Below are 25,251 nucleotides of genomic sequence, written 5' to 3' on the forward strand. Positions count from 1 at the left end.
GAGAGAAAGATGCAATATAATCAATAACAACTCTATTTGGTTGAGAGTAGGGTGGTGTTTTGCTGGTGTAGTTGGCAGATACCCACCAAAAAGACACTCCATCTCTGTATGGGTTTTTCCAAGAGGGTAATGTGGCTTTAGAATGAACTGTCATAATGATTGGAATTTCTCATCCAACTCCTGCATGGATGTCAGTTCCTGGTGGTTCAGTTTTGGATTGTAGTTTATTTACCAATTTTATGATTGTCATCTTGTCCCCACGTGGATGTTGGTTCCTAGCAGTCATGTTTCCGATGCATTTGATTTGCCGTGTATAATCTGTTGCCCTTTAGCTACACTACAACTCATTGTGCAAATCCTTTATATTATCCACATTTTGTTCATCAGGGAGATAGAAATTATATTATGGGTATGATTACTGTCCAACCAATTTTTCTCCCATTAGGATGTGCTTGTCACGGTTTTCTACCCAGATCTGTTACACCCTTTCCATGTCTGAGTGAAGAGTACACCTAGTGCAGAAGTGGTGCAGGTTCCCATGTATAATCCTCTTGTTCCCTCATGAGGGTGCCTTTGGACAATTTTGAAGGAAGTTTCTAATTTCTCCCTTGCACTGGTCCCACCACCTATGTTTGGGATTGTAGCTATGTATGTAATTAATGTACATTATCAGAAATTCTAATTTTTCAACACTGCAGATGTATTTTCAACACATACTTACTTCTGCTTATATTTCCTCCCCACTGTTTAATTGGTGCTTAGGTTTCTACTAAAACTCAAAGTGAGAGTTAGGTAGAACAGCATAGAGAAAGAGAGTCACATGTGTTTGGAGTGTGCCTATTGGTGGAGGTTTGTCACATGATAATTTGTGTGTGAGATTCAGTTACAACTTTAAATGAGGGGTACAGGGAAGAGAAAGGCTTGTGGCCTGTGGAAAAAATAAAATAGAGGGCAGCACTAAACAAGGATAGCTACGTATATGGGTGGAAATATATTTATTGATGTAATAAAATTATAACTTGTGTATCTCATTGGTATTGATTTAAATATTCAAGTGGAGTGGCAGATTTTTGTCTTCAATTTGAAATTAAACATATAGTAAAGTGTAAAAACTGTTGTCAAATTAGTGAGATCAACTTTCTGTTCCATTTTTGTGATAAGAAGTTTTAAAAACTCAACAGTTCAACAAAAGTGAAAGATACTTTTATATAACCTTTGTAAGTTAGCTGTTGACAATTCTGTGTTTGAATTTAGCAGTTGTTCTGGAAAAAAAACATTATATAGCATTCCTTATGCACACATTTCACATGCTTTCCAGCACTGGCTTGATACAGGACGATCTATCCTGAAACAAGTGAAAGGTAAGTTATAGTTTTTGTACTGGATCACAAGTATGTCTGGAATGTTTTATGTTTGTTTCTCTTTCGTCAACCATTTCTTTGTTTAAAATAAAATATCTGATAAGTTCTAGAGTTTAACGAAGTGTAGGATGAGATCTCCAGTTATCTTTACCTTAATAAAAAAGTGCAATTTTTTGTAATAGATGTTTTAGTCTAAGATGTAATTTGCTTTTACAAATACAAGTATTGATTTCTGAATGGTGGTAAAAATTATTTCCAGGATATTACCATTATTTAATTCTCAGAAGTGTTATCTTTAATATGGTTTATAACTTTGGAAAAAAAAATGGTACGGTTTAGTAAGCTGACCAACTATGCTTTTATCCGTATTCAAACATTTAAGATATTAGTGCATTTTGAAGTTAATACTTCAAAACTCTGAGTAATGAAACTTTTGTGTAGACAGAAATAATAATGTATTATTGTTTGTTTTTTGTTACTACTGAAGAACTAATAAATTAAAATGTTTATCATCTGTTGGTATGGTGATACAAACAGTCTAGCATTAATGTGTTTTATTGGTGACAGTCTAGCAGTAATGTGTTTTATTGGTGACAGTCTAGCAGTAATGTGTTTTATTGGTGACAGTCTAGCAGTAATGTGTTTTATTGGTGACAGTCTAGCAACAGTGTGTTTTATTAGTAACAGTCTAGCAACAGTGTGTTTTATTGGTGACAGTCTAGCAGTAATGTGTTTTATTAGTAACAGTGTAGCAGTAATATATTGTATTAGCTACAGTTGTTACTAAACTTGATAAATTATAATATATTTCTATAGTATTGATGAAATAACTTGTAATTTTTTTGGTTATTCAGTTATTTAAGTGTTTATATAAAATCTAAAGAAAATTGCATTTCACATCCTCCATGTGCAAACTCTCTTAAGGCTCAGCAATCTATGACAAGCAGTAACTGATAACTAAGGTCAAAAGTAGAAGAGATAATTGTTTGCTTCACTTCTTTATTTACTTTTAAGAAAAATAAGTTTAAAATTTTATTTGTAAATAGTAATAATCCATGTACATATCTATTATAACTAAAATATGATTTTATTTCACAGAATTCTAGTCCATTGAAACAAAACCAAGACTAGTCACTTTGTCAAGACTAAAGGTGACATGAGTTGCATCGTTGTAACTTCTGTCTTAGCTATTAAGGACTGGAAAGTCAAAATAATGAAACAATAAACATATGTAAAGCTACTTAGTTTAAAATTTGTTTTATAATTTCTAGTAATTCCAGAAAGAAAAAATCATAATTTATAGATACTTTCTAATTTGTTATGGGGGTTGAGATTGGTTAAACCTATCGAACAAGAACAGAGATTCTGATTTCATTGTGAAAATAACAGATAAAACAGGCTTTTTTCTTAAACACTCAATAATTATTTGGAAGTTATAAAGATTTCACATGTGAAGTTTTGAAATTTTCTGGTGCAAAAAGTATTTTAAATTTTAAAATAAAAATTACTTTGCATGTTGCCTGGTCAACATTTTGAAAGAAAAACATTTCCAAGCAAATCTGCATTTAAAAATATTAATACATAATTTAAAAACCTAATACTTCCTTGTATGAAGCCTTGGAATGTTTGCTTATAACCTGTTAAATTTTGTGAACATATTATTATATTATCAAAAAATTATTGTATAATTACTCTCACAGTAACCTTCATAGTCATGAACTGGGTGCACTCCATACAACCTGTAATAAAAGAATTAGTTAGTTTTATTTAATTTTTTCTTCTTAATTTGAAAGGCTTTAAAGTTTAGTTTCTTGAGAAAAGTGTAATAATGTAGTATTTAAAAACTTATAAAAGATATAACTTAAATTCTACATTGTGGTTGGCATCCCATTGCAATAACATATTTTTTGTGCAATACTTTCTACATTATTAATTTCTGAATACAGTAAAGATCAACTAATATTTGATTAAATAGTAACACCTATTACAGCTTTTGTTATCAGAAATTCAATGAATTGAATAAAGATAAAAATAGTTAATATTTAATTTTGTAATTTCACTCGTTGGTTCTTACCTTATACACAGTAATGAATAATTAAGAAATCATCTGTTTATCATGGTATTTCATATCAAAGTAATTTTTAAAGTAATATGTTAGATAATATTATTTAGACTAAGATGTTTCAGTATATAAGAAAAATTTATTAGTGAACAGTATTTTGTTATTTTGATAATAATATGGAAATGAATGTAAACAAACATACCTATGTGATTTGATATAAGATAACGTTACTTTGAACCTGCCAGTAAGAATTTCTCACTGGCATGGGAAGCAGTACAATAATTGCAAAGATATGTCTGATCTATAGCAGGCTGAATTGCAAATGCCTTTTTTTCTTATCTGGATTAAAAAAAGAAACTGAATTGATCAGTTGTTTTTTTTTTCCATTGAATGCAAAGACAAATATTCTTTCACTTATTTATTAGTCTGTCTGTATCATCCTTTGGTATTATTGAATAAGAGTTTTCTGTATTTTCTGTTTAAGACTTTTAGGAAGGAAAGTTTGTTATTTGGAAGCACTTTCTGTAGATAGTTTGAGGATAAACAGAAATCAAGAAGTAACTCCATATTTCAGTTAAAAATCTTATGATGTATTGGCTTGTGTGAACACTTGAAGATTATCTTATTCCACATTGAAAGTTCACTGCCATCTGTAGCAAGCAGTGATGGTACAGTAAGTTTCTGGTAATGCACAGTAAATCTGTGAAGAAGTGAACTTTCTTGAAAACTTTCATTATTTCATCTCTTGACGAACAACTATCAGTTCTTAAGATCTTCAACCAAAGTTGCAGAGATTACTTTTACTCAGTGAACTTGTACACTACTTCAATAGTAGAATCCAATAATAAATCAAAGTACATTCAGACAGGCTAAGAGTTTTTGGTGTTCAGTTAAAGAAAGCATTTGGCTTCAAGGACTTACAAAGGTAGAAACTGTTCTTCTGAGAATAAATATTGCATTAAGTATGTTATAAATACATGACTGTTTAGATTTAAAGTGAATGTTATGACTTAGAGAGCTTAAGTATAGCATAAATGTTAAATGTAGTTACTTTTAGAAGTAATAGTTTATTGCAGGTTTGTTTACATAACTGTGTTAGAATAATATGTTGTGTAGTTCAATTTTTGTGAATTGGCACTTATTGTATTGTGTTTCATTTTGTTACTAGACATCCAAATTTTTCTTACTGTTTTAACTGAATATTTTTGCCTCATAATATCTAGTAGTGTGTAGAACATCTTAAGCCTTAATTGGGCTATAAATACATGTACAAAATGTGATCCAACTGAGACATAACTAGTTAAATAGACAGCTAGATCTATAATGTGTGATTGTGAATTTAGCCATAACCAACAGACCAACAGTGTAATGAATATTTGTATATACATATTACTTGTTTTAAAAAATATTTTAAATCAAATTGAATGAGTGCTGTTTGCTTGTTATTAAAGTTTGTTGCCATCAAGTCACAGACACCTAACATACAGAGCAAAACCTACCCACACATAAAAGCTTGATAAGATACGAGTGTTATTTTTACTGCAAGCTGTAGGTTGTGCATTAACCATTGACAGTTGAGACACAGCTAGTTAACTCAGTACAAATCTTTGTATAGTTTTGATCTGCTGTCAGATATCATACACAGCAGGTCTTTATTATATAATATCCACTAATTCGGCTCTCTGAAGGCTCCTGCTTAAACATTTTCTGTAACATGATTGATGTTAAAGTAGTTATTTATTACTGAAATCAAGCATCTAAATAAATATTTTTGCACAGAGTAAACAATGACTTTATCTTTGTATTTAAAACTATCAGTAACTTTATTTGAACTTTTTGTTTCAACCAATTATTGCCCATATGGATATTGGCTTGATAAAAAATCTTGAAGCACTCACCTTTACTGCTAGTCTTCTTAGATGTGAAGTGACATGCTTTTCAAAGTTTTCTATAAACATTCATTTGGTACACAAATAATAAGAAATTGTTTCTCTTGAATGTAAAGGATATGACAAATTTGCTGTGGATCTAAGCTGGAAAAGAAATAACTGCTTGCTTCTACTGTAGCTATAATGTTAATATTAAAATAATCCACAGAAGTAAAATACTGTTGATCCTTACCTGCTGAACTACAGGGAAACATCAAGTATTGTACAAATAATCCAGATAAGATACCATTGTGAGTGTTGTGATTTGTATACTGTGTATATGGTTAAAACAACTCTATAAATTTTGTAAATTCAACAAGCTATGTGGTGGACAGGTAAGTGAATCATTCTTTTGAATTTGAATCAGACATTTAAAATATCACAATCGGTTTATGTCCAGTTTAGAAAGTCATATATTTAAGATTAGCTTAAAGACGTAATATTAGCTGGCTTATTTGTAAACTATATAAAAAATTATAATTCATTTTGGTGCACTGAATGATCATTTTCTATTTGGGAGTAACATTTATTATAAATACTGGTATCTGTCTCCAATTGCTTGTTATATCTATTCAGTATGATCAGATGCCATTAGACAAGATGCCATTGTGAGTGTTGTGATTTGTTTACTGTATATATGATTGAAACAACTCTATACATTTTGTAAATTCAACAAGCTATGTGGTGGACAGGTAAGTGAATCATTCTTTTCAATTTGTCTCAGACATTTAAAATATCACAATAGGTTTTTATCCATGTTATAAAGTCACATATTTAAGATTAGCTTAAAGACATAATATTAGCTGGCTTATTTGTAAACTACATACAAAATTATAATTGATTTTGGTGCACTGAATGATCATTTTATATTTGGGAGTAACATTTATTATAAATATGGGTTTTATGTCTCCAGTTGCTTGTTATATCTATTAAGTATGATCAGTTTAGAAGTAATTTTTTTGTGGTCAAATATTGTATTATGTGACTTGGTGTTAGTGTGATTTTAAGCCAGGGACCCTGACTGTCACTTCATACTGGAGCAGAGATGAAACTCTGACTTGGTGTTAGTGTGATTTTAAGCCAGGGACCCTGACTGTCACTTCATACTGGAGCAGAGATGAAACTCTGACTTGGTGTTAGTGTGATTTTAAGCCAGGGACCCTGACTGTCACTTCATACTGGACCAGAGATGAAACTCTGACTTGGTGTTAGTGTGATTTTAAGCCAGGGACCCTGAGTGTCACTTCATACTGGAGCAGAGATGAAACTCTGACTTGGTGTTAGTGTGATTTTAGCCAGGGACCCTGACTGTCACTTCATACTGGAGCAGAGATGAAACTCTGACTTGGTGTTAGTGTGATTTTAAGCCAGGGACCCTGACTGTCACTTCATACTGGACCAGAGATGAAACTCTGACTTGGTGTTAGTGTGATTTTAAGCCAGGGACCCTGACTGTCACTTCATACTGGACCAGAGATGAAACTCTGACTTGGTGTTAGTGTGATTTTAAGCCAGGGACCCTGACTGTCACTTCATACTGGACCAGAGATGAAACTCTGACTTGGTGTTAGTGTGATTTTAAGCCAGGGACCCTGACTGTCACTTCATACTGGAGCAGAGATGAAACTCTGACTTGGTGTTAGTGTGATTTTAAGCCAGGGACCCTGACTGTCACTTCATACTGGAGCAGAGATGAAACTCTGACTTGGTGTTAGTGTGATTTTAAGCCAGGGACCCTGACTGTCACTTCATACTGGACCAGAGATGAAACTCTGACTTGGTGTTAGTGTGATTTTAAGCCAGGGACCCTGACTGTCACTTCATACTGGACCAGAGATGAAACTCTGACTTGGTGTTAGTGTGATTTTAAGCCAGGGACCCTGACTGTCACTTCATACTGGAGCAGAGATGAAACTCTGACTTGGTGTTAGTGTGATTTTAAGCCAGGGACCCTGACTGTCACTTCATACTGGACCAGAGATGAAACTCTGACTTGGTGTTAGTGTGATTTTAAGCCAGGGACCCTGACTGTCACTTCATACTGGAGCAGAGATGAAACTCTGACTTGGTGTTAGTGTGATTTTAAGCCAGAACCCTGACTGTCACTTCATACTGGAGCAGAGATGAAACTCTGACTTGGTGTTAGTGTGATTTTAAGCCAGGGACCCTGACTGTCACTTCATACTGGAGGGACCCTGACTGTCACTTCATACTGGACCAGAGATGAAACTCTGACTTGGTGTTAGTGTGATTTTAAGCCAGGGACCCTGACTGTCACTTCATACTGGAGCAGAGATGAAACTCTGACTTGGTGTTAGTGTGATTTTAAGCCAGGGACCCTGACTGTCACTTCATACTGGACCAGAGATGAAACTCTGACTTGGTGTTAGTGTGATTTTAAGCCAGGGACCCTGACTGTCACTTCATACTGGAGCAGAGATGAAACTCTGACTTGGTGTTAGTGTGATTTTAAGCCAGGGACCCTGACTGTCACTTCATACTGGACCAGAGATGAAACTCTGACTTGGTGTTAGTGTGATTTTAAGCCAGGGACCCTGACTGTCACTTCATACTGGACCAGAGATGAAACTCTGACTTGGTGTTAGTGTGATTTTAAGCCAGGGACACTGACTGTCACTTCATACTGGACCAGAGATGAAACTCTGACTTGGTGTTAGTGTGATTTTAAGCCAGGGACCCTGACTGTCACTTCATACTGGAGGGACCCTGACTGTCACTTCATACTGGACCAGAGATGAAACTCTGACTTGGTGTTAGTGTGATTTTAAGCCAGGGACCCTGACTGTCACTTCATACTGGAGGGACCCTGACTGTCACTTCATACTGGAGGGACCCTGACAGTCACTTCATACTGGAGGGACCCTGACTGTCACTTCATACTGGAGGGACCCTGACTGTCACTTCATACTGGACCAGAGATGAAACTCATTCTTTAGACAGAACAAAATACTACTGGACAATTCATCTTCAAATACTTATCAAATTTTCTCCCGCACACTTTCCGTTAATCGTACACATAATGGAATGTTGAAATAGTTAAATCATTCCTTCTTACTAAACTTATTACCAGGTAAAGCTTTGTTGACAGAAGTGAAAGCAAATAGTTGCTGCTATTTATCGTACTTCATGAGTGATATAAACAAAAGATCACCATAAAACAGAACAGCGATACATTTTTATACACATGTGCATTGTCTTTGTATCATTTCACCGGTCTTTGTGAAACTAAAGTAGAATAGTTTTTTAATGCCTGTTTGCTTTAATAAACAACCAAAAGCTGCTATTGTTTAATTATGAATATTGAAATTACATCATAATAACATAATTTTACTTTGTATATTATATATAACTTATAAAATATATTTCTCATACTTAGTTAAATACTTCCACAAATATCATATTAAAAACCTTCCCAATATCCAATATTTATGAAAATAGTTTTTGAAAAGAAATATAATCAAATTAGAAAGTAGAAACTGTTTTATGCACTGTACCAAAGGAGTATTTAGAAAAAAATATTATTTGTAATTTTATTTTTATTTAATGAATTAGTAATTTGTTTGTTATGAACCATATTAAAGGATATGAGCTTGTTTTGCTTCATTAAATTTGAACATACTTAGTACACAGGTAAACCAATGTTTGACAGATATTCTATACATTCTGCAGATAATGGAATAATATAAATTTTGCACTGGATAAATCAGGTACTAATTACTGACATCAACAAGAGTTAGCACAGTTGTGCATACAGAACAACAAGAACCCAGTTTTGTCCTTTCACGTGCTTGTCAAACTTTCTAAGTTTTTGTTGATGCTTGAGCAGGAAAATACTGTTTGTGTATAAAACAAGGATCAGAAGAATTGTTTGGTAACGTACTTTAGTCACATTTCAATTTTAATAACTGTCAGTTGTAATTATCCATGTGGAAGGTCATACTCATTTCATATTCAAGGGAATATATATCCCTCCTTGATCTAACCACTTCTGTGTAGGATACAGCAGGTGTATCATCTGAAATAATTCAGTATCTTAATTAGGCAGTTATAAGCTATAGAGTGATCAAGAATCAATGGAAGGTATAGATTACTGCTGTAAAACCTTATTGCATATGAGTAAATGAAAGTTTTAAAAGGTTTTATTTTAATAAAGATATAGTTGTAAAGTAGTAACTGACTGGTAAGATATGAACAATTCAGTTTGTCACCTGTGTGCATGATTTTCACCTAACCTGTTCTTTTTGTTCATATTCTATGTTGTTACACTCGTTTCATGTAGTATGGTTAAAAGAAGACTTGCACAATTTGTAACTTATTTTTTGTATATTAAATAAATACTTTGCAAAGAAACTTAAGTTGAATACTATATTTTAAATTTTTTTCTCCAGTTGTAACTACTGTTTGTATTGTTGAGACCATGTAGTGATATCTAGTCTGTGGTAAATATTGTTACAGGTTTTTCGTGCGATTTGTTGTTTGAATATTTGGTGTGGTTATATTATATTGTTATTTAGTTTTGAAGAAAGTTTTGGATTAGTCAGTTTTTTATGGCTTTTTCTTTTGAAGTGAGTATAAAATAATTCATTTAGAATGATCATATTGGTAGTTGTGGTATTATTTTTATATTAATAATTATTGTTTCTAAAATTTTCCTAGCCCAAGTTATAGATAACCTCTCATTTGATATTAACACAACCAATTCAAAATTGTTTAACTGATGAGACTGATCTTTGTTCGCAGGTTTGCAACCAATTATTTTTTGTTTCCGAGTCAAATTTTATTCACCCGAACCTCACAAAATCAAGGAAGAGATCACACGGTAAATTACAAACCTTGTTTTTCTACTGTTTTATTAACTTAATATCAAACTGTTGAAACTGAAACTGAGCATAAATTGACACTGAACATTTATTATGCTATGTTTTGTGCAGAAACGTTCATTAAATGTATACAATTAATGTAAGTGCATCTCAGACCATAATTTTTATTTTTTCTGTAAAATCCATAAAACTTTGAAAAATCTCTATAAACTTCCCCTATGTATTGATTAGTATTGTAGTAACAAAGTCAATAAGTTAGTGTTGTAAAGTGGAGGTGAATGTAAGAATTTTTATATCCTTGGTTATAAAAGTCATTCAGTTAAAAGGTTGAATATGTATTCTTGGTTTCACTAATATTTTTTATAGTATTGTGTTGTGCATTCATATATAATGTACACTGCTGAAAAATTGCTGTAAAGGGTTCCAACTATTTTTTCTCAGAAAGGGCAGTTTAAGCCAGTGTTTTAACATTGCAAAAGCCCTGTATTTCTCTGAAAATTTAGAAAAAGTAAATTAAAAAAAAATCAATTATGATGCCAATATGATCATAAGTAACAGATTTGTTACCAGTTGTGAGTTTAAAGTAAAACAACATTATTAGTATGAGGTGACTGTGATCCTATACAAGTTAAACCACAGTTAAACATACTAAACTAGTATGGCATTCTGTAGTAGCTAACCCATTGTGCATTGAGTTTATAGCAGAAAAATAATAATAGCTATCATTCCAAAACTACTGCAGGTATCTTTCCAACATGTGGTAGGCTTTTATAAAATATACAAGTCAGTTGTACACAAAAAGTCACATGTATTAAAAAAAATTGTATACACTGCTGGCTAAAATCTTAAGGCCAACGAACATAAAGAAAAAATATGCATTTTGTGTTGTTAGACTCAACCACTTATTTGAGTAGAGCTTTGAAAGATGAAAATAAGAAAAGGCAAAATAAAAATAAAAAACTTTTTTAGCATTTAATATGGAAAATGTGAGCACTATGAAATTAGCCTAAATACTAGCTGGTCAAAAGTTTAAGACCATACCAAAAGTAAGTCCTAAACAGGGTAGGAAATGCCCAACAAGAGGTGTAAAGTAGTGAGTTGCACGGCCGTCATGCAAATAGCTTCAAACATTAACTTTGGAATGGTCGATATAAGCGTTTGCAGAAGGCTGGCTGGAATGTTATTCCAAGTGGTGAAGATGGCTTCACGAAGATCATGCACTGTTTGGAACTGACGTCCATTTTTATAGACTTCCCTTGCCATCCATCCCCAAACATTTTCAATGGGGTTCAATTCGGGTGAATACGCTGGATAGTCCCAAAGAATCACGTTATTTGCCATGAAAAAGTCCTTTGTCCTGTGGGCATTGTGGATTGCAGCATTGTCCTGCTGAAAGATCCAGTCATTTCCACATAAGCGAGGGCCTTCAATCAATAAGGATACTATCTCCAACATGCCAATGTAGCCAGCTGCTGTTTGACACCCCTGTATAACCTGAAGCTCCATTGTTCCATGGAAGGAGAAAGCATCACAGATCATGATGGAACCTCCTCCTCTGTGTCGTGTAGATAATGTCTCTGGTGGGATATCATTATCGTGCCAGTAACATTGGAAGCCATCTGGACCATCCAGGTTAAATTTTTCTCATCAAAGAACAAAACCTTCATCCACTTTTCTACATCCCATGTTTGGTGCTTCTCAGCAAAGTTTAAACGAGCTGTTTCATGGTGTGGAATGAGGAGTGGTCTTTGACGACGTTTATGGTTTTTAAAGCCTTTCTCTCGTAGATGCCGTCTTGTTGTTCTTGAGCTGCATTCTGCATCTGTAAGGGCCTTAATTTAGTTCGAGAATTGGCTTGTGTCTTGCCAGACAACCCATCAAATCCTCCTGCTCAACGCCAGTGAAATTTTCTTGGGCCAACCACTTGAAATTCTCATTCTGTATCCTTCAGGGTCTTTTAAGAAATTTGCAACAGCAGTTTTACTTTGCTCAATCTCACCAGCGATAGCACGTTGAGAGAGACCTTGCTTTTGCAGCTCGACAATTCTGCCACGTTCATACTCTGTCAACGTTTTAGCCTTTGCCATGTTTTTACCCAATGTAACACAGGAGATGTCAGTGGGAGATGTTGACAATGCTTGAACACAAATGACTACATTTTGTTATGTGTTTACAGATTAACACTTCAGTTCAGTATGGTCTTAAACTTTTGACCAGCTAGTATTTAGGCTAATTTCATAGTGGTCACATTTTCTCTGTTAAATCCTAAAAACGTTTTTTATTTTTATTTTTCCTTTTCTTATTTTCATCTTTTGAAGCTCGACTCAAATGAGTGGTTGAGTCTAACAACACAAAATGCATATTTTTTATTTATGTTCATTGGCCTTAAGATTTTGGCCAGCAGTGTATATTATAACTATAAATCTTTAAAGCAAAACAAAACACATTAAAATTAAGCAAAATAAATATGCTGCATTTTTTTAAAAAAAGATCCCAGGGTACAAACTACAACATGGGATTATAAAATGTATCCTAGCTTTTGGAGGTGACTGAAGAAGTAAGACCCACATTGCTGTGGGGATACACTATCTATAAGTTCTAATCTTCAATTTGCTAGTGTCGCATAAGAAGATTAGAAATTAGAAGAGCGACATGTGGGTGCTCTAGCCCATAACATCCCACATCTATATCACCCTTCACTGCATGCAAACAGTTGTGGGTAGGTGATTGCTTTCACAAGTAAAATAAGAATAAAAATATATTTATATAAATTTATTAGTGAAGCCAATTTGACTCATTAAAGTTAGGATTTAAGAAAATGTTTATGTGAAGTATAAAAATACTTCTGTCCATCTAACAGTTTGCACATTCTACTTGCATAATTTCTAGAACTTCCAAAATAGAAATCTACTTTTTGTTGTTGTTTAAATGTCACTGTATCTGGTGTTTACTGAGAAGTTGAGAAGTATGGCTGAATTACCAATGTAGGGTCTGATGAATAGTTATAAACTGTAACATCAAACACACAACACCATGTTGGATAATAATCTGTAAAAGGTCATAGCACTTGCACTTTGACCCCATTCAGGAATAACTATAAAATTTATTATTGTATTTACTTGTACACAAATGTTTTGTGTTGGTAACTTTAAACAAATTCTTGTTCAGTCTGGTTTTCATTATCTATTTTTGTGCATCATTTACCTACTGTTTTTTTTTATTTTTACACGTTAATATGTTAAGAGGATAAAAATAACTTAAGTTTTTACATGTTGGTAAAATTAACTTTTGACACTTTCATTTATGTTAAAGAAATATGTAAATGCCTCTTTCACGTGTACTTAAATAAAGTGTAATTTGAGTGTTGACTTTATCTTCTGAAGTATAGATACCATATGTTTCTCTTTACTTTCTTACATACAAGTACCGTATGCCTCTCTTTACATTCTTACATACAGATACCATGTTTCTCTTTACATCCTTACATAAACATACCATATGTTTCTCTTTACCTTATTACATACACAGATAACAGATGTTTCTCTTTGCCTTCTTACATACAGATACCAGATGTTTCTCCAGCTTCGTCGAGATCTTCTTCATGGAAGGCTCTACTGTTCTCAGGCTGACAGTGCTGCCCTCTTGGGTGCTTATATTGTTCAGTGTAAGTATGGGCTGCACTTAGCTTGTTAAAATAGTGTTTTCTCAACATGAATGAAACTTCTTAACAATTAAACACTCTTTTCTTACTTTTCACAGAATATTCATTAAATTAATCAGAATATAGTCTATCTGGTGAAGAAATGGCAACTTTGTTCTAATACTCTAGGTTTATAGACTTTTTACATTTGTATTATTCTTTGCCAGAAATTAGAAACTCTAGTCAGTAGCTTTAGTATGTTCGTTTTTTTAAACAAGTCTCATCCATGCTGTTGGAATATGTCTGTAAGTTATAGCACAAGTAGTAAAATACAGAATTACTCTGCAGTCGTTAGGTATTGTAACAACTACAAATATATTAGTGGTGTCTGTTTAGTTGAACTCAAAAAGCTTTGTACGTGTAACTAACAAATAAACTTTATTATTAAGTGAAAATATCATAAAATATTGTGAATGTATTTTTCTCTGTTTTAAACTTTCAGTAATATTGTAGAATCTTCTTTGTTATTGTGAAAAAAAATAATTTTGTTAAATGTGTTTTACTTGTTTTATCATTGAAATTTATTTCTGAGTTGTATTTTGGTGAAGTCATGAATGCTAACTTGTCTTGTACTGCTGATTCAAAAATTATTGACTTTATATATAAAAACTGAGATTAATTCCTCATAAAGTGGCTCAGACAATTCAAGGACTGTGGTGAACAACGTACTTAATATCTTGTGTAATAAGTCAAGAAAGTGATAGCAAATATCCATAAATGATTTTCATGTACAGAATTGATGCAAGGCAACAACCTGCAGTAGCCACAGAGAGAAAAACCAACCAATCACTGTCATGCACATAATTAGACATCAACTACAGCTCAGTTTGAATGGCTGATAGCAAGTAGCATGCAAGACCCATGTGGTGCACATGAGGCACAATACAAGCTCAACTATGGCACATACTTTGTTGTCCTCATGTTTGTATTTTCTAACGTTTGTTTTCAAAAAATACAGGTTGCAAAAATCTGTAAGTAAGTCTGTACAGAAACTTGAAACTGAAGTACAGAGTAATATATACCTACAGTAATTTATTGTTTATCCATTATTCAAACCTAATAAAGTTCAGTGTATAACTGTTTTGAAGATCAGGGAACACTCATGAGTTCCATCTTTCACAAACATACACAACTTTATTTCTTATGACCTCCACACTCATATGAGAGCACACATATGAAATGACAATTTTTTTTAAATGAGTTTTATTTGACATTAATCAATATGAATAGGGTGTTGGAACTAGAAACAAGGCATTAAAGCTCTCAAAATGTTATGAAATTGGAGCTGGTAAATTCTTGTACAAACTGTTTATTGATAGCAAACGATGTCTCTTCAACATTTTTTTAAAACAATACATGCAATCCAGTCCCTCTTCCTTTAGGTGTATGTTTTGTACAATGGCGTAAATGTCAAACATTTTGAACAATAACAGTCAATATATGTATTCCTACCTTTACTAAATCACTTCAACAAAATTCTAGTTATATAGCAGCTTACTTCACATGTATTACAAAAACCACACAATGATGTATCTACCAACCTATTACTAAATCTTAACAACAGATTTTGATGTATATATTACTTTGTATGTAAACTAGTTTTTTTAGTATATTTAAACTACTTCATTAAAAATAGTGAATTATTTTGCATGTGAAAGACTTATAATGTTTACTGAGTGAGGCTTGCCAAATTTTGTAAAGATATACTTACTACATTAAAAGTTAGTAGTACCACAGCTATAAAGTCTAAATGGGTAAAAAGAGGTCACACATTTGGTAAAATCAACCAAACCCTTATTGACAAGCTAGCATTATACATATGATCAACACCTGTGTAAGAATTTGCTCTATTTCTTTATTAAAGCAATGTCAATAAGTCTTGAATTTTATTTATAATATTTTCTTTCATTACAAGTGTATTATCACATGATTTTCATGTTTGTGTGAGATTGGCTTTACATTGTTGTTTATATCTTTGCATGATATTTTATTTTACTGTTATTAGCTGAATTAGGAGACTACGACCCAGATGAACACTTTGGGAACTATGTTGCAGATTTCAAGCTTTTCTTGAAACAAACTACTCGTCTTGAGGAAAAAATAGCAGAAATACATCAGACTCAGTTGAGGTTTGTTTTAATTATATTCTGATATTTGATGCTGCTATTCCCAAAATGACTACTGCTAGTATATATTTTAAATAGATGTAAACAAGTTTTCAACAATAATTTGGACTCTTTACTGAGTTTATCTATTTTGTAATTAACCATATCATGTACCGTTAAGATTTTGTTGTTAACAAATATTTATTGTTTTTGTATTATCTGTAGTAATAAATTCACATTATGTTGATGTTGTGATTTTATCGTGAAATACTTATGTTAATTAATCAAATCTTCCTTTATTATGAATGTGTTACTTAATGTAAAGAAGTACACTTGAATTATGAAACTGAATTTTGACATATCTCAGTGAAATGCTGTTATTATGGTGAAAATGTCATTTCATTTGACACTCACATATAAACCTGTAGATTTATACCTAGTTTAAAACTACTCTTTTTTATATTTTTATGTGTACATAATGTGAAATGGTCTTGCATAGTTGTTTGAAGCAAAAAAATATCCAAGGTATGTAGTTTCTGCTTTATCGTATTCTCTTTCCTTTATATGTCAAAATATGGTGTGTTCTTTATAAAATGTATGTATACAAACCATCAAATAATCATGTGTGTATATTTTTAATACTATTTTACTACTGTTTTGTGGCATTATTGTCTAAATAATAGAGCTAGCAACTTACTCAAGTATCTCAATGTTTTTGGTGTTGAAGTCATATAAGTATATATGAGGTTTATATTTTTACCTGTGAATAACAGGAATAATAGGGTGAGCATTATACTGAGCTTAATAGGAAGTTATCAATAGTAAGCCAAGTATAATAATCAGAACTAATATAAATTTTAAAATACTATGTGTGTGGTGCTAAATGTTTTAACTGACAAAAGCCAAGAATAATATTAACTCTATCAAGATGAATATTCTTTAATGCACAAGAATAGTAGTTAGGCACACTTCAATAAAGTAGTAAAATAAAAAAAAATAATTACAAATATATGTGTACTGGTACAGCTTTAAATTTACTTAGAATAGATGAATTTAGTTTCATCTTTTTATTTGAAGTCATTCTAGAAAAAGAAAAAGGAATATTTAGATTTGTTTTGGTGGTTACAAGGTTGGTCAGATTGACCAATGTTGTGTAGAGTAAAGGTAGAGAAAATAATAGATAAAATATAAAGTTTTGCTGAAAACAAACATCTGAAATGTACTTAGGAGGTTTTAAAAGTTAAACAAATCAAACCTGAGATTTTTGAAATGAAGAAAAGTATTTTAAATCTTAACACGAAAATCAGTTTATACATGGTCTATCAAAAACGTATATTCGCTATATTCACAGACAAATATTTTCAATTTATTTGAAATACTTCACTGAAAAATGTGATTTTTGTATATGAAAGACTTATAATGTTAACCAAAATAATGTCAAATTTTATATAGATATACACAATATATTGAAAGTTGAAAAGTACTAAATCTATAAAGACTTTATAAGACCACAGTAAGGCCATGTGGTTCATCAAATTGACTGAGTCTGTGTAGAGAGTTAATGGTAACATGATGTAACATAGTCAAGTTGGAGGCTTTGAACAGAAGTTATTTTTTTGTTTTATTTTTAAAACAGTGGCTTATTAGAATATTTAAAATGTTTTATATTTGTTTGCATAACAAATCTTTAATTTAAAATTACAATTTGCCAATATTCCTACCTCCAGCTTTCCAGACACATTATCTGTTATAGCAGTAATGATTTCTGTAAATTTTAGTTTTACTCCATGAAACAAGGCTATTGGAATAGTAACATAATAAAGCTAACTGATATAGATATGTAACACAGTGAAATATTGTTTATCTCATGAACAGTAGCCTTGCTGTGTTAAACTTGGTTCAGTAATACAACGAACATGCATTTACTATCTTAATAGTTGTTTCTAAGCTGTATCAAACACTGCAGCTAACATAATCAATATCAAGGAAATGGTGCTGTAATAGAAGTCAATAATGCATATCATGTCATATGTTATAATGCTTTATATCTTGTGGTCAGTGGTTTGGTTCCAGCTGTTGCAGAGATGAACTTTTTGCATAAAGCTTGTCAGCTGGATACGTACGGAATTGATCCTCACCCTGTAAAGGTGAGTAACTTGTAAGGTAGAATTGTTTGGAATATGATTGAATCTTTAGACAGAAATTTACAGTGTTTCAAATTATTATGGAAGCACACAGATGATACATGCATAAGAGTTACAAAGAACAAGTAAAGATAACTAGATGGTGAATTTGATATTTAACGAATTGCCACAGAACATTCATCAGGCTCTTTAATACGCTGATGTTTTGTAACTAATTCCGTTGCTTTAAACAAAGCATTACATCTTGTTTTAATGTTATGGCATTCTCAGACAAGTAACAGATAATTCCATTTCATTGGGATTGTGAGGTAAATATGAATTAGACTGAACAACTGCATTTAAGGTTAAACAAACTACACAAGTGATGTATGGTGGAAGACAATTATTATTATATACAAAGCAAAGAAATAAAACAGAATGTGAATTTGTGTGGACACAGGACAGTCACTTTCACTTCATTGAGTAACATCTCAAACCAAGTAGAACTATGTATAGATCTATTCTGACTCAAATGTGTGCTCTTTACCAAACAGATAAACCTTGGTTTTACTCAGATAACAGCTGTCATCACATAATTGGTTGTTTTCTCACAATTTCTATAGGATTCCTCTAGATAATCACCTACTAGGCCAGATAAGGATGTTGCTGTCAGTGACTTATGTTACATAATGTACAAAGTTGCTGGAGTATCACAAAACAAATGCTATCTGCTAGGTAACCACAAAGAAACAGCAGACAAAACAATTCGATGATGTGTTTATACCAAAACATTATACAATCAGAGTTAAGTTAATTTGTTCTTGTTGGCATTTTATGGTGCCATCAATTTTATTTAGATCACTGACACCTATGTCAAACAAACTATCAATGATTGTTGCATAATAGTTTGAACTTGGATTCATGTGTTTAAAGAATATGTCTCCAGCTTTGTGGTGTGATGCATGTTTCAAAGTTTTGGTTATCTATTGTCCCCTTTGTGATAATGTGTATTTTGTGGCTTTCTAGGTGGCATTCATACCTGTATTTACAGCAAGTTTGCTGACAAGATTTGTACATGTCTAGAATTCGTCACATGAATGCCCTCTGAGATACTTAACATCACATTGTTTTATTATCTTGACCACTTCTGTTATTAACACTACCTGTTTGATGTATTTTCTGTAGAATCATGCACACAACTTCTACTGAAATGTAGATCTTTAATACAATTTCTTACGTGATGTATCCTAAACCAGTCAAAGTTTTCATTTCTAAATGTTTATTATGCAGTATTTTAGTCCTGGGAGCCATAATTATATTGACACTATTACTTTTTCTGGACATAGTATGACTATGGGAAATTTTATAAGAACTACACTGGTGTTATACAATATGACTGGTTTAATAACAAACAATTACAGTATAAATGATAAACACGTGACAGTTTTGACTCACACAGTAAATGGGAGACACTCATGTAGTAATTTATACCATTTTCCTTAGATAATCATTTCTAGCACTGTATATACAGGTTCAGGTTTATTTGCCACTTTTATATCCTTTATATAGATGGATATATCTCAATATGATAGAATAGCATTTAAAGATTAATGTTATATTAGCATTAAAGAACTATTTTTTAGCAATTAGAAAGCTTGTATGCAATTTGTGTAATGTGTTGTCCATTTTAATATCCACTTAAAAGAAGGTTGCTTGTCTTTATTTTAGCTTAATGCTTTTTAAAAGGATTTATATACTCAGATTAATAATAATTCTGATATGGTACTTAACTCTCATTCAGTGCTGCCCTCTATATTCATACTTTTTGAATGCATGCCACAAGACTTTTGCTCCCCCCTTGTAGGAAATAGAAGATTTATACATGTGCCTTATGCACATCATCATTGGTCACCTCTTAATCATTAGGAACATATGCTATTTATGCACGTGGCTCCATCTACACTCATCTACTGAACTATCACTTCTTGTTTGGCAGCATTTCCGTTTGAACGTATTCTTTTTTTCTTTATTACTGCATGTTTGACTTTGTTTTCCTCCCAAAATAGTTAATTTTCAAGCTAATTTAATTTATTCAACTTAATTATTATGAATTCCAAAATTCATGTTACCACTTTAGGAGTTATAGGCCTCAGGTGTAGATGATCTGATGGTAGGTTTATTTGCTTATGGTAGATTGAACATAATATGATCTATTCTTTATCCTCAACTCTCTCCACAGCTCTCACTACCACTTTTGAGCCTTTGCTGATTGATGAGGAATTTCTCTGCCCTTTGCTATCTCCAGAATTGCCAGTCATTACTATCCCAAAATTGTGGGGTCTCCTAGATCTTATTCAGTCTTTATGGAATCATATCTCTGGTTTGTGATGTTTTCCCTATGTTACTTAATTATTATTCACCTACTTCATACTTACTACTTTTATTTTTCCCCCTCTCCTGATATTCAGGTTTATGCTGATCATTTAGTCTTACTGTAATGGGGGAGATTAGTGGGGCTCCTTTTTGGTGTCTTTGTTTTTGGTACAGTCCTAGGAACTATTAGGTCTCAGGTGTTGTTGGCCCACTCACATTACACCCTTACAAATATTGTAGTCATTTGTCTCCATTGAATCCTCATCTTCCTCCATCTCCCCTCCCTCAGTAACAGAAAAAGAACCACCACCTACTTTCTTGTGTTCCTGTTTCCTTCCATTCTCCTCAAGCTACAGTGACAGACCAGAACTTGTCAAAAGCAGTTTGGTATTTGCTCTGGCATTGAACAATTAAACCTATTCCCTGTCCTATCTAGTTTTTTTCCCACCTTTTCATTGTATCCAAGATAACCAGGGATTGGCATGATAATCATTTGTTTTTGTCTAATTCTCTTCATATCAATATCCAAATTCACTTTCAAGTCCATCTTTCCCTTCATTAGATGTTTTCTTCTAAGTTTTGAATATTATCTATGATTTTCTAGTATGCTTACTTCATATAACAATATCACTTCTTGTTCTCCTTTTTCGTTGGTTAATTTCAGGCATTCCTTGTGGACTTGCTTCTGCCATTTAAGTGTTTGGTTGATTTTGTCCAGGCTTTATCACATCATTTTCATGCTCAGGAAATGCAGTTTCATTACTGTGTGGCTGGCTGGCTCCTTTCAAACTTGAATCAGCCACTCTTACCTAAGATTTACTTTCTGTGGCAGCTCAGAGTTCTTCTTCTGACTCACTTACTATCTTCTCCAATAGGAAGTCTTGTTAGACTTCAGTATCTGTTATGCTGTGCCTTCTTAACAAATTACTTTAATAGAATTTTAGTTCACCACTGTTTCAGCTCAATCACTTACTGCTTCAGGTTCTATTACTTTTGGGGATTTTGTCTCCCATGACATCAATGGTCCCTCTTGGTCTATAGCCAGGTGTTTAGGGTACTTAATTGAGGATTGCAGGTTCAAATCCTTTTTCACCAAATATGTTTGACCTTTCAGCCGTGGGGGCATTATAAGAGACAGTTAATCATACTATTTGTTGGTAAAAGAGTAGTCCAAGAGTTTGCAGTGTGTGATGATTACTATCTGCCTTCCTCTATTCTTTTACTGCTAACTTAGGGAGACATACACAGATAACCATCATGTAGCGTTGTGCAAAATTCAAAAGAAATAAACCAAATCCCTTGGTCATGCCCATTTATGATCCTCCCACAGAGCATTTCTCAAACTTTTTCTGCAAGATTATCTGCATTGGTAGCTAGGTAACGCTCATATTGTGACAGGTGTGCCACTTCCTTCCCTGTTTTTTAGATCTAAGTTTTTTTATGAACACTTCCCTTCAAGCATGAGTAGTATGGGTTAATCACAACGACACTTTAGTCTCATGGTCTAAAGACTTCATTGCTTTGCATCTAGCTGTTCTTGAACTTCTGTCTGTATTTTGAGTGCTAAACTGTTTCCTTCTTCACACCCAATATTGTTTGATGATGATTTATTCAACTAATTTAATGGCAGTGGCACATGTCATCCAGCATGGAAGCAACCACCCCAGAGGTGTATGTTTTGGTTATTGGATCTCTTATACTTTGTTTGCACACATAATACATGATACTAGTTCCTTATACCTTGGCATTCAGCATTCCTTTTTTATCTCATCCCTTCCCTACCAATTGGGTCCACCTTTTGGTTCGAATGGCTTATTCTTCCCTACCGTTTTTCCTCCTGGACTTGTTCCAGTTGTCCTTCCATCTGATCCCACACCTTACTCTTTCCCTTGCTTTTTAGTCTTTGTAATTCAATGCAGGATTTTCTTTATGCTGACGTGTCACATTCATCTCTCATTGTCAACATCATCTCATGGTTTTTTCCTTGTCAAAATTTTGTCTACCACCTGTGGCCTTTCTACATACTTCAGTGTCACCTTAACTGGTAAGTATTCTTCATTTTTTCTCAGCAGCCAGTCTCTTCTTTTTTACCCAATGGATTCTGCTCTGTGGAAAATTGTGCCCAGGTATTCTTTAAATCTGCATGTCAGCCATGTTGAATAACACACTCTTGTCCATGGCTCCACACACACGCTGCCAATATGAGGTGTTTTTCAAGATTGCATGATGGTTATTTACCTTTTGATAATTGCTTCATAAATATACCCATTCTGAACTGTACCACCCACGAACTGTATGGGTAAAATCAGAAAGGGATTGTTGCCCATCCTTGCCATGCTGTGAGTAAATAATTTGGTATGGTCTGCTTTTCAAAATAGGATTTCATGGTCACCTCTTCCACTGTTTCCAATGATGATGTTCCTCCAGACACTGTCACCCTCATTTCTTTGAGTGGAATAGGAGAGTCCTTTCAGCTTTCCAGTGTTAGGCTGCTGCGTTGGTTTACCATGGAGGTACCTTCCTGAATAAGTTTCACAATATACAGATTAGAACCATTCAGTTGAGAGTAGTGTGGTAGTGGCTGCAACATGGTCTGCTAATCACATTTACAGAACACCTGGATTTCAGCCATCTCTCTCCGAGATGATGTGGCCTTCTGACACTGTTTATACAACCACTGGAGTCAAACCTTCACATTCAAAGATGATGTGACCTCCTTATACCTAATACGCACTTACTAGAGTTGAGCCATTACAATTGCAGTTCACCCCCTATAATTGGGAGTCCTCATTCTATCTTTGCATGGAAGTCAGTTCCCAACGTTGAGGTTTTGGATTTGAGTGAACAAATCACCTTAAGTCCTCGCACATATTGATTCCATGTGATGGACATAATTTTAATACCAGATGACAATTCCCAGATCAGTAGATTGGTGATGGTTTTTGTTGCATACAAATAGGCAAAGAAGATACCTGGCTCACAAGTGGTGCAGTTTCCCTCTTCTGATCGTTGGATGTATTTCTCTCATTGTTAGGTGTATTCTTTAGACACGTTTGGGTGTACTTCTATCGTTCCCTGACACTGATCCCTCCTCCTCAATGTTGGATTCTAGTTAACCTTATGAAATGAAGGTTGTACTGTATTGGAAGTTATAATTTACCTAAATTGAAATAGTATTTCCAATATACACTTACATCTCATACATCCCACCCTTCCTCCCCATTTTTTTCCAGTGCTGACATCTGCTAAAATTTAAAATTGTAACTTGGTAGAAGAGTGTGAATGGAGCATCACATGAGCATGTCGTGCTTCTATTGGATAGGATGTAGTGCATAATGATTTGCATGAGACACTTGTTGAAATCTTTTAATTTCAATAGGAGGAAGCAGAAGATTGGTGCCATACATGTAGAAAATGTTTGCATATAGAGGACAGCACTGAAGGAGAATAGCTAATCTTGTTAGAGAAGGAAAGTACCTGTTGAAAATACACTTTCAGTGTAGGAAAATTGTAAATACAGTAAATTTGTGGTGTTATTTCCTTGAACCATGCTAGAACTTGTATGTTTAAAAAACTTTTGATTACAATGTAGGATCACAAAGGAAACCAACTGTACCTAGGAATTAACTATAGTGGAATTTCAACTTTCTTGGGTAGCCGGAAAACTCATTATTTCAAATGGTAAGAAAAACTTTGGTACTTTTAGCAATTATTAAAATTTACATATTTTTAAAAATGTTCATTCAAAGTATGTAACAATTTTTCATGCAATTAAGCCAGAAAAAGTTTCAACAGTGTATCAGAATTGATATTACATCAGCTAGTTTTCTTTAAACATGTATACATAAACCTAATGCTGAATGTGTTACATTAAATATAAATGTATTTGTCTTATTTGTTCAGTATGCATGGTTGCAGTTGATCCTTTCATTATGGGATTCCTTTTCTGTGTATGTTATGAGTTACCTTAAAAATTTAATTAAACTACATTTTTATCATTGTATATGAAGAAGACATAGAAATATATATAATAATCTAAATCTTAACATTTATATAAGTTTTAAGTTCTTAATTTTGTAGAGCATTATTTGAAAAACTCCTCCATTTGCCATTAAGTATGAGAATTGTGACATTTGCTCTTTAGCATCCCCTCGGTGGACACAGCAGATTGCCCAATGTGGCTTTGCCTTAAGAAAACGCACAGTCTTTAATTTATCTACCCCCTTGGTGTGGATTCCTATACATGGTGAGGGGACCTAACAGAAAAGGTTCTGTACATGCAGTTTACCTTCTCTGGGATCTAAACATCCACTCACAACTGTCCTGCATGGTGACATGTGAATGGGAGGAGAGGATCCTGGTGGTTGAGGAATCCAACCCTAACACACCACTTGGGCCTTGAATTCCTGCAGACAGGCAGCCCCCCCAAGGTCAGTTGGTTGGCCACATGGGCTAGGGTCAACAGAGTACCAGTGTTAGACATTTTCAATGGGTGTTGTGGACATTGTGTCTTATGCTGGTGTTTGGTTATAGCACTCATGAAATCATGACATTGCTGCAGTGTTCTTTTTTGGCATTGCAGCACATCCCTCATAGGGCTACATGGTGGGTAGAATCAGTAGGCACCAAAACATTCTTTATTATGGATCCACCAAATCAAAATAAAAAAATGGTTAAAAACAGATCATAAGTAAACAACCATGTCTTGATATTCTTAACACCAATCTTTAACTTCTTCAACACCTGTACCTCATTTTC

General features: G+C 33.4%; 1 protein-coding gene across 1 annotated transcript in view; it reads left to right on the forward strand.

Moving 5' to 3' along the window:
- Frmd5 (FERM domain containing) overlaps window positions 1–25,251 on the forward strand; it is a 70,785-nt gene that overhangs the window by 14,303 nt on the left and 31,231 nt on the right. Inside the window, exons 3-8 of the mRNA XM_076478503.1 lie at window positions 1,319–1,361; window positions 10,113–10,191; window positions 13,756–13,856; window positions 15,898–16,021; window positions 18,057–18,144; window positions 24,086–24,174. Of these exons, the coding sequence (XP_076334618.1) occupies window positions 1,319–1,361; window positions 10,113–10,191; window positions 13,756–13,856; window positions 15,898–16,021; window positions 18,057–18,144; window positions 24,086–24,174 (524 nt within the window). The remainder of the gene's footprint in view (window positions 1–1,318; window positions 1,362–10,112; window positions 10,192–13,755; window positions 13,857–15,897; window positions 16,022–18,056; window positions 18,145–24,085; window positions 24,175–25,251) is intronic.

This window comes from Tachypleus tridentatus, chromosome 13, assembly GCF_004210375.1.
Source record: "Tachypleus tridentatus isolate NWPU-2018 chromosome 13, ASM421037v1, whole genome shotgun sequence".
Taxonomy (NCBI): domain Eukaryota; kingdom Metazoa; phylum Arthropoda; class Merostomata; order Xiphosura; family Limulidae; genus Tachypleus; species Tachypleus tridentatus.